This window comes from Falco rusticolus, chromosome 4 (assembly GCF_015220075.1).
Source record: "Falco rusticolus isolate bFalRus1 chromosome 4, bFalRus1.pri, whole genome shotgun sequence".
Taxonomy (NCBI): domain Eukaryota; kingdom Metazoa; phylum Chordata; class Aves; order Falconiformes; family Falconidae; genus Falco; species Falco rusticolus.
The window spans coordinates 27,672,152-27,682,410 of NC_051190.1; the positions used below are offsets into that span (position 1 = coordinate 27,672,152).

At 54.1% G+C, this 10,259-nt stretch overlaps 1 protein-coding gene across 3 annotated transcripts in view; it reads right to left on the minus strand.

Moving 5' to 3' along the window:
• Positions 1-8,548, minus strand: part of SLC5A10 (solute carrier family 5 member 10) — a 40,795-nt gene extending 32,247 nt beyond the window's left edge. For all 3 annotated transcript variants that reach the window (XM_037387164.1, XM_037387165.1, XM_037387163.1), the window contains exons 1-5: positions 8,428-8,548; positions 7,646-7,717; positions 6,697-6,801; positions 6,010-6,069; positions 5,715-5,819 (exon numbers count right to left, since the gene is read on the minus strand). In XM_037387164.1, the coding sequence (XP_037243061.1) occupies positions 5,715-5,819; positions 6,010-6,069; positions 6,697-6,801; positions 7,646-7,717; positions 8,428-8,541 (456 nt within the window). In that variant the 5' untranslated portion in view covers positions 8,542-8,548. The remainder of the gene's footprint in view (positions 1-5,714; positions 5,820-6,009; positions 6,070-6,696; positions 6,802-7,645; positions 7,718-8,427) is intronic.
• Between the last annotated feature and the right edge of the window lie 1,711 nt (positions 8,549-10,259).

Consider the following 10,259-nt stretch of genomic DNA (forward strand, 5'->3'; position numbering starts at 1 on the left):
TTCTCTCCCCCACTGGCACTGCCCTGCTCTCCAGGTGGCATCTCACCATGCTTTCTGCAGAGCCCTGAAGGTGGGGCACCTGGTACACACAGAGGGGCTGTGCTGCCCCCGAACACCAGCACCCTTGGGTGCTCCCCAGAGGCAGCCCAAGCCCACCCCCACCCCAGGCAGCGTACCCATGCTGTTGCTGCACCCCAACAGCCCCGGCTGGGCCGATGCACGGGGGTGGCTGTAGCTGGTATTTCACGTTCTGCTTGGCAGGACTCTCCCTCCTGGCAGCCATGCTGCCGGCAAGGAGCCTGCCAGGGACCTGCTCCCCCTCCCCAGCTGCAGCTCAACAGCCTGGCCCGTCCGACCAGTCAGGAGGGTGGCAGCAAGCCTAAAAATGCTGCTGGGGGTAGGAGGAGACCTCCTCCAGGGTGAAGGGACTTTTCAAGGTACTCGCTGATACCTGACATGCCTTTAGCGATGGATGGGGCTGCTCTGTGCCATGTCGCTTGAGCCATTCCGCGGTGCTCGGGTGGGTGTTGGTGGGGCAGAGCAGGGTGCTGTCCTGCTCGCTGGGGGCTGCAGCAGCATTGCAGCCTCTGCAGCCCCTCCGCAATGAGGAGCACATGTGGGCAGCCCCAGGGTGGAGCACAAGACGCCAAGGATGCCGTTCCTGAGCCTTGCTCCAACAAGCAGCCACCTCTTTGCTGAGCACCCCTGGAAAAATATCTCCTCCTGGTTTTGCAGAGATGGGGAAACCAAGGCATGAGCAAGCGGCAGAAGCTTCTTTTGGCCCCGAGAAAGCAGCAGCAGCCCAGGAGTCCTACACCCCACCACGGACCAGCACAAATGCATCCTCCAACGTGTCCCCTGACCTTTGCAGCCCCCCTTGCAAAGGCCCTGAAAGAGGCTTGGGGTTTCTGCTTGGCCACAGAAGGACAGACTCGCTCTGTGGTCAACACGCTGCCTCCAGCATCTCCTGTCCCCGCACCATGTCCCACAGGGACGCTGGGAGCACGCCTCTGCCCGGAGGAGCGTGCGCAGGCCTGCAGTTCGCTCAGCTACCAAACTCCCTCAAGATGACCGACACCCCAAAGTTACCAACTTTTCCCACCCGTGGGAGGGCCGGACCCACAGAGGGAGGCCCGGCCACGGTCTTGTGGGAATGAAATGTAAAGCAGAGACTCCAAGTGAGCTGGGGCAGCTCCTCCAAGAGCAGCGATGCCGCAGGAGGAAAGGACGTGGTGCAGCAGGCAGTGCCCATGCCACCACCGTGTCTCCACCCACAGCTCAGATCCAGCCATCCCCAGCGCTTGGCTGGGCCATCTTCACAAAAACCCTGTTTGGAGAAGGAAACGAGGCCAGAAGGGGCAGGAAAAGGCAAGATGAGCTGGCTCCGCACCCTCGCCCGGAGCCGTGACAGCTTCCCACAGCCAAGACATCAGCTCAGATTTGACATCTTTCTTCACACACCTCCCAGAAACCATCCCCTAGACAGCAGGGCTTTCTTGCCCAGTCATGTGGGAGCAGTCGCTTGGGATTAGTAACGTGGAGGACTGGTGCCATTTCCCATATCACACTTCCTTCTCCCAACTCTTCCCTTCCTCCTCCCAGCGCTGCTCCAGCAAGCTCGCCCTGAGGAGCTGGGGATTGTCATCAGGTGATGGAGAGGGGCCATGCAGGATCACACAGTGGCAGAGCCAAGGTGTATGTTCCCTAGCAGGGCTCCATCAGCACAACCCCAGTAGGTGAGCACACAGCCAGCTTCAGCACAAGGCGAAAGCCCGTTCCCTAGCAGATGAGTCCACACCGTTAGGCATAAGGTTGATTAAATCACAAATCAAACCAACCAGAGGAGCACTTACACCATGATCTCGAGTATCCTACTTCAGAGACTGTTCCACAATATCTGGACCAGGCTTTACACCACAGTCATGCCTGGCATTCCCAAGGGAGTCACTACCTGTCCTCAGCTGCACCTGGGCTTGGCCATGTCTCTAGGAGAGCCCTTGCCAGCACCGAGAATTCAGTCCTGGAATGTCCTGCTGAAGAGGAACCAGCTCATGGGCAACCACACCAAAACCTCTATCAGTGGCTCCTCTGATGCAATCCAGCCACAGCCTGATACCACTGAGACCACCAAGCAGCCCCACAGGAGGACAACTAAGCCATTTGCACAGTGCAAGCTTTGGCTACAAGGCACCAAAGCCCCAACCAGGGGCCCTCAGCCATCTCCTCCCAATGCAACCTGAAGCAGGAACCCAAATACTTTGAGCCCCCCTAGCACAGTGCCAGCCAAGCATGTGACATCTTCTGGAGCTCCCAGTGTCCCTTGGAGGGATCCATCACTTGTCATCTCAGCGCCAGCCAGAAAGCAGTGCCCCCTGTGACTGCCTGCTCCTCCGACAACTCTTGCACAGAGGCCAGCTGCGAAGATTCAGCCCTGGACAAGATATTTCATAACGTGCTTCTCCTGACTTTCTCAATGCTTAATCATTTTTGCAGTCGTCTGCAAATGAGTCTAAGCCTTTGCTATGAGGAAGCAGAGGTATCTCCACCTCCCTTCCTGGTAATTTTGCTAGGGTGGGAAAAAATAAAAGTGCATGTGACCAAGTCGTTAATAAGACATCCCAAATACAAAAACAAGCTAATTAAAACCAGGCATGACCTATTCATAAAATAAGTCCTTTCAACTGTAAAAGGAGAGAAGAAGCCTTTGAAGTCAGGCCTCATAATCCAGTGAGATCCCTGCCTCCACCAGTGACCTCACTTGGAAACTCGTTCTTACGCAACATCATTGATGCCTTCCCAATGAAAGCTGACTTTAGAGACAGCTTAGATTTAAAAATCGGTGAAGCCAAAGCCTCAGTAGAACAAGTTGCCCAGGGTATAGAGGAGTCTCCAGGGGCTCTTCGCCAAGGCTAGGATGCCTGTGTAACCCCTCAGGTGTTCCTAGCCAGGAGGAACACCATGTCTCAGCGGGACTTTGGGCTGCCCTGCTGCACCCTGCCATGAAACATGGAAGGTTGGGGTCCACCAAAGGGGAAATTCCAGGAGAGGAGGGACTGACATCCCCCCTGCCCCAAAAGAAGGGCCAAGAGAGCAACACTGATGCCACGTCTCAGCTGGGGAGAACATGAAGTAGAGATCCATCCATAAACACAGTGTCTGCAGGGAGAGGGGGGCCAGGAAAAGCCCAGCTAGTCCCAGGGTTTGAGGCAGCCCCCAGTGAGGACCAAAGAAAACCCCCACGGGGAGGACAGTCCTGCTTAACTGCTCTGAGACTCTCCTCCCAGGCTCCCGGCTGCAGTCACCACCAGGGACGGGACATTGGGCCAGTATGGCGACACCCTTCGTGTCCGCAGACATTCACCCCAACCCGCTGCTGGAAACAACCATTGTTTGTGCGATTCACCCTGAATGGAGCCAGATGCCAAGATAATCCCCTTATTAGGCTGATTCCTCTTCTGTTGCATCCTGCGTGACTCAGAGATCAGAGAAAACTCAGCAGACCAAAGAAACTCCAGCAGTGGCTGAGAAAAGGCACAGGAAGAGGCATTTGGGAGTGTCCACCAGGCTCCAAACACAAGGTTGCGCTGAGAAGGGTCAGGAGAGCTGCAGAGGTCATCTACAGGTTGATCTGGTGTTAGGCAAGGGGTGATATCACAACGGTCTCCCAAGCTAAGAATGAATTTGTAGGACACCCGTCCCTTCTGGGCAAAGCCACGGAGACTGGAAACCCAAGGGAGCAAGCACATCCATCCCCATGGCATGCCAGGGCACTGTTTTGTAGGAGAAGTGACATCTGTGACAGTCTGGAAGGAGACTCAAAGAAAACCAGCCCTCAGTAATTTCTTTCTTCAAATTCAGACCAGGAAGAACAAGCTACCCCACCAGAAATCCTAGTCCAGCTTCCAACCTTTCCTTTTAAATGCCAGCAGGGATTCACACAGATCCCGGGGACCAACACCACAGACACAGATGCTCCAGCATCTCTCTCAAGCTCCTCCTGGGTCTTCATCAGGAGCAAGGGAGAGATGGCCTTCCCGAGCGGCACAGAGGAGCGGAGTAAGTGACAATGGTTTGCTGGACATTAAAACAATCAGGGAACAATCCAAATGTCACAGCCCAAACTTGCAAACTGAACTGGCGCTCCAGGAGCCACCAGGCTAACTTCAGAAGAAATGCCATAGGATATTCAACACCATAAATGACAAAGGTATAAAGAATATCAGTTTTGTAAGAAGAATGCCCTCCAGCATGACAGGCTACGGTTTTGTGGGGGGAAATAGGGGCGGCAGCTGCACTAACGGAGTCACCAGCATCACCTCCACCACACTGAAAGCTCTGCACCGGCAGGAACACGGGAGGGGCTGTCATCTCCCCTGCAACCTGCTTTTACAACCCGAAGCATAGTGTCTTGCCCAAGGTCAAAGAGCAGCTCCCAGGAATGAGACAGGGATCTCCTGGAGCCGGGGACACCACACCACGCAGCGCTAGGGTCTGTCCGAGGCGTGTGCAGCCTCTCCTTTTGCATTAAGCGCTGACGGATGGGCACAGCGAGCACTGTTTGCAGGCTGCTCCATCCCCTGCATCCCTTGGAGGGAGATCCAGAAGATCCCCCCCCCCCCCGCCGCGCCCCCCGCAGCTCAGCCCAGGGCACGGGGCTGTGAAGCCACCATGGAGGAGGCAGAAACCCCGTGCAGGGAGCGATGCTGCATCCAGCCAAGCTGGTGTTTGTGGAGCTGGCAAGCGCAGAGGCAGGTGCTGAGCGCCTCGCCGTGGGGAACGGGCTCCAGCACCGGCCCTCCTGCTCTGCAGCCAGCCACTTCTTGCAGCCAGCCACATGCAAAAGCACATTCCTTGCAGCCAGCCACCTACAAAAGCATATTTCTTTGAGCCAGTGAAATGCAGAAGCCCCAGCAGACCCCAGGTCAGATCCACCTGCTCCATCAGAGGCGATGGTGCAGGATTGCTCCCCCCGGCAGGTTTTCTTCTCCAGATTGTTTCTGAATTGTTCGCTCTTGATCTCTGCCTCCAGCTCCCCAGGGCTGTCTGTGCCCAGCTCTCCTGCTCGCCCTAGGCTTGGTGTCACAGGCTTTTTAGCTGTGTTACCTCAGATAAACTCTCCAACAGTTACCAAGTGGGCAGCAGGAGCAGAGGCTGCACACAGGGAACTGCGAATGAGGCCAAAATGGGCGGAAATTGTGGAAAAGTCCCTAAAAACCAGGCACTTTTCTGTACAGGCTTGGGCATCTTACAGCTGCAGCAAGGCTTCCTTTCCTCAGAAAACTCGTGGGCCCTAAAGCAATGAATGCATTCCCAGTTCAGTCCCCAGCTCTGCCAGCTCCCTCAGGGATGCCGGAAAGCATCGCTGCTGGAGCACAGAGAAAAACCCAGACAATGCAACCCAGCCTCTGAGCACGTTTCAGTTTCACCCACAACTGCTGCTACAAGGCAAGTGCACCATGAGTTTGGGAATCCTGACACGCAGCCCCACATCTGTTGGGGCCCCCTGGATATAAGCATCGCTGCTGGATCTACCCACCTGCTGTCGCAGGCAGCATCTGCCCACAAATCCCTACCTCTCATCTTGCTCCCTCCTGCAGCATCCTGCAGCAGCTGCTCTCCCCTGACTTGGCTACACAAGGCTTGAGCCCCAAAATAACCTTTGAATTGCTGGAAATCGGTTGTGGATTTGTCAGAGTTGTGTGGGAGCTACTCACAGAGATTTTGGTGAAGACTGAGAGCAGGAGCGACAGGCTGGAGAGGTACATCCGGATCCTCTCTCCTCCAAACCTCCGCTGGAGATACTCTGGCATTGTGACGATCTGCCAGGGGAAAAGAGAGCGATGGCTGCCCTATCCAGGCCCCCTCCCCCAGGGAAGGCAAGGGGACAGCTGTATTCCCAGAGCAGGGCTTAGGAGTCTCAAAGGAATCTCAAAGGACAGTGGTGACTCCCTCCAGGGAGCAGGGGACCTGGCTGGGGCCACACAGCAGGCTCAGGGCAGCTGTACGTACCCCAGAGGCGATGTAGACCGGCACAAACACCCAGGCTAGTGCCAGAAGAGCGTAAGTCGCCTGTTGGGAAGAAGGAACATGGCACAGCCAGAAAAAACACTCATCCTGCTGCGGCCCAACACTGACTGCAGTGCTGGACCCCGTCCACCAGCCCTGACCCAGCCCTGGCTCACCCTCGAGTGCACATTTACATCCCCAAATGGCTTCAGACAGCAGGCACGGGTGCACGAGGCCATGGTGGAGACCCCCCCCGACAACCCTGCCAGCAGAAGCCCACTCCCCTCAGCCCTTCAGCTCCTAACCAGACATTTCCCACTAACTCCCTGAGCACCAAACCAGTCAAATGCCGTATTTTTGCTGCAGAACCCAAGGACTTTGGATACAAGGTGTGGGGAAGTGGGGAATGGGTGACTTATTCAGCCATCTTACTGGTGGGGTCTGGACTAGGAAGCTGTGCTCTGAAATGTCCGTTTCCCTGTGCACGTGGACTTGTGTTGACTCTAAACTCACCATATGTGCACTAGACACGAGCTGGAGAAGCTGAGTTAGCAGGGTTGTGTTAATTACCCCCTGCACAGCTCCTCCCAAGCCTTTTCTAGACGTTGCACGACGCTGCTGCGAAATGGGCCATCTGCTATGACACAGCTCGAGAAACTAATTTCCTTAATAACACGACACGTTTCTTACGTTCCACTCGAAGCCGGTGACAGCAATTCCCCCAGCAGCACCAGTCCCAGCCAGCCCAATGAAGAGCCCCGAGCCTTCGCTGCTGGCAAAGAGAGAGGCGCCGATCTGCGGAGGGAAGGAGGCGCTGCGGGTGCCGGCAGGTGGGGTGCCTGGCCGCCGGCCCCCCCTGCACGGCACAGCAGTTGTGCCAGCTGGACCAGCTTTGGTACTACCCCAGCAGCTCAGCCCCAAGGGGGCAACTCGGTAAAGAGGAGGCAGCAAAACCAATGTCTGAACGGGAGCAGCAGAGCGCAGACCTCCTGCCACTGCTAAAAGCAAAGTGGGACCAAAGACACACCACGTGTGGTGAGGGACGTGCATGTATTTTGCAAGAAAAACCTTGACAGGCTCTGAGCCAGGCAGCCATGCGCCCCACAACCAGTGCTCCCACGTGTTCTGCTCATCCGGGCAGCCCTGGTGGGTTTGGATGGACTTTGTCTTCAGGGAGTATGAGGAGGAGCCACACGATGCTGCATCTGCCACAGTGACCACGCACCCTGCCCAGAGGTGACCCTGTGGCAAGGAGCCAGGGCCAGACACAGGAAGGACCTACAACCAGTTTGTCAAGATCATACCAAAATAAGAGGAGGGAAAAAAGGAACCTTGGGACACCCATGTCTTGTTGAAGCCACCAGGAATACACGGGGCCGGTGAAGATAGACATTTGACCCCAATGACCCCTCCCCAAGTTCAGAGCAGCCTACGAGGAGACCCAACAGCCAGGTGGGCTCTAGCATCCACCGTGCAGTAAGGGAAACAGCTCTGAGGACACAAATCCTGGCAGGAGGGGGTATACAGCATGGGCGTGGTGGAGAAAGCAGGGGTGTGGAAGAGGGAATTGGGTGGGACAGTGGTGCCACGTGTCCCTGCTGACCAGGGTGTCACAAGAGGGACAGAGGTCTCTACTTACTGGCCACCACGCCATGTCTCTGCCAGCAAGGAAATAGCCACTGATCGTGTTCCTGTTCACCCTGCACGAAGACTGGGAGGAGAAAAGATCAGCACAGAGCACCCTTTCCCTACAAACCCAGACAAGACACCCCAAGAAACCAAGACCCAAGTCTCCCAGACAAGAAGCCAAGAGACAGGAGACTCTGGATAATTAATGGGAGCTCTGCAACACAAGCTTAATTACACGGAACAGCGGCTGCCACCCCAAGTACCTGGAGCCATGAATAGCAAAGGAGGCACCCCAAGAGGGGGAAGCATGGAGGATGCGCCCAGCCTACCGCCATCCCGAGCAGACAGGATGGCTAATAGGGCCTGGCTTTGGCTACGATTTTTCTGCAAGGCAGAATAAATGGCTTTGGAGAGCCTTTGTCTGGAACCGTGGGTAGCCCAGGGCTCTCTCTGTTACACAGGGCATTTGTCTCAGCACCCTTTAATAGACGAGCAGCAGATCTGCTGACACCCAGCAGACTGGCGGCCGGGGGAGAGGTTTGTGCCGTGGTTGATTCCAGCTCGTTCTCAGGCTACAGGAGTCCCTCTATAGGGGGTGAAAGAGGCAGAGGGTTTGTACAACAGCACAGAGCAAATGCAGCACAACACACAAAATACCCAAACAAGCGCAAACTACAACAAGAAAATAAAAGAGGCTTTCAAAGTATTTCACACAGAAAAGCCAGCCCTGAAAAGAAAAAAATAACTATTAAAAAAAGGAAAGCAGAAAGGAACAAGAGGAAATACTCTTACCCATATTCCCACTGCAACATTTAAGGAAAAATAAACCACTATGACGACAAGGTCAGCAACACTGAACTGCTGCGAAGGCGTAAAGGATCCAGCAGTGGAATTGCCCTCCATCATCCCTCTGCCTCCCTCTTCATCCTCAGCCTCACAGTCACTGAATCAGTAACTCGTCAGTGGCTCAGGGGCATTTATCATTAAACAAGTCGGCAGCAGCTTTCCTTCCAGAGGCGCTTGGGTGGGCAGCCAGGCTGTCCGCTGCCTCCCTCCCCTTGTAGCCTCCCCACCGCCCTTCCCGCCAGCACCCCAGGCGCACACAGTTCAGGCGAGCATCTCTTGATTTTAGTGTCTCACAAACAAGCAGCTACTTAATCCCCATTTCCCTGGGGGTTTCTGTTCCTTCTGCACTGACCCCAAAGAGCAGCGGCTGCAGCCCAAGCCACCAACGCGTTTCTGCAATGCAGGCTCTCGGGACACGGGCTCCCAGCAGCCTCTTGCAGAGGTGCCTTAAATCCAGCTATTGCTGGACAAGAAACTGCTAAGGTTTGCCTTCTATGAACTGCAAACCAAACCCCAATATTTTCCTTGCAGATGCTAAATCTGGAAAGAATTTGCACGATCCTCTGACTTGTGAATTACTGTAGAAATTGCTGAATAAAGCAGAGGTTTTAAAGGGTTCTTTACATTTGAAGGCTCTCAGAGAAATACCTCTAAGAATAGCTAGCATTTCTGGTGATCTGATTTTGCTTCTGAAAAAAGCATGTAGAGATCAGGTAGCTCTGCAGTTGTATGCTGCAATGAAAGGGGTGTGAAAAACCGTCCAAGTGAAGATGCACATGCTTTGCTCTTCAACCACTCCCAACACCATGAAAAGCCAAAGGACCAACAACCCCGTCTTAGGAGTGCAACTTGTTCCCAAATTCTTGAGTTCTAAACAACACAGTAATCACACTGCACAAAACCAGGCAAACCTGGGGGGGTTCTACATGCTAAAGCAACGATCGAACACAGGAGTTACACGGCGGAGCCTCAGCATGCCAGTGAGGGCTGGCCAGCAGAAATGCTTACAGAAGAGATGAAGCTGTTCCTCCAACAGCCAACACAAACCAAGCAGCCGGAAACTACCTTTCAATGTCATGGTTTGGGGTATTTAGTAATGATACTATTGGCTGCACTGGATGCTTGGCTGGCGCATTTTCAAGTGGCAGCACGCTTTCCAACCATGTATCACAAGGTCTCACTAACAAATAAAGACACTGCAACTAATATGCCCATCACCGAGACAGCTCAGCATATTTCTCTCTGAAACAGCCGCCAACGCACCAAGGAGCAGGTCTGTACACTTGGGAGAGGAACTGAAGGTCTCCCTCACTGCTCAGCTGGAATTTAACCTGCATTAACACTTTCAAAGTACATACAAGTGTTAATACATCAGCTTGGTATATCTATTAACATCGCTGAATGGTTTAATAACTGACTGTCATTGAAGTACAACCAGGTACAGCCTTGCATTTGGTCATTTCAGAGAGGCAGAACATACCCCTCTGGACAGGACTCTGCAAAAATCAAAAAATAACCTTATGAAAAATAAGTTCACGGAATGAAGAACAGCATTATCTGAACAGAAGCGTGCAGCTGCTTAAACAAAATCACCGTCTCACTTGCTGAATGCACCAAGATCAAGTATTATAGATCTACTAGCAATATCTAGCTCTTCAGACACATGCCTCCACTGGGCCCGGCGCTGTACCAAGACAGACAAGGGAAGGAAGAAAACCCCAGGTTTTACCTTCAAAAGCAAATGAACCTTCTGAAGCCCTTGGAAGTTTGTCTCAAAC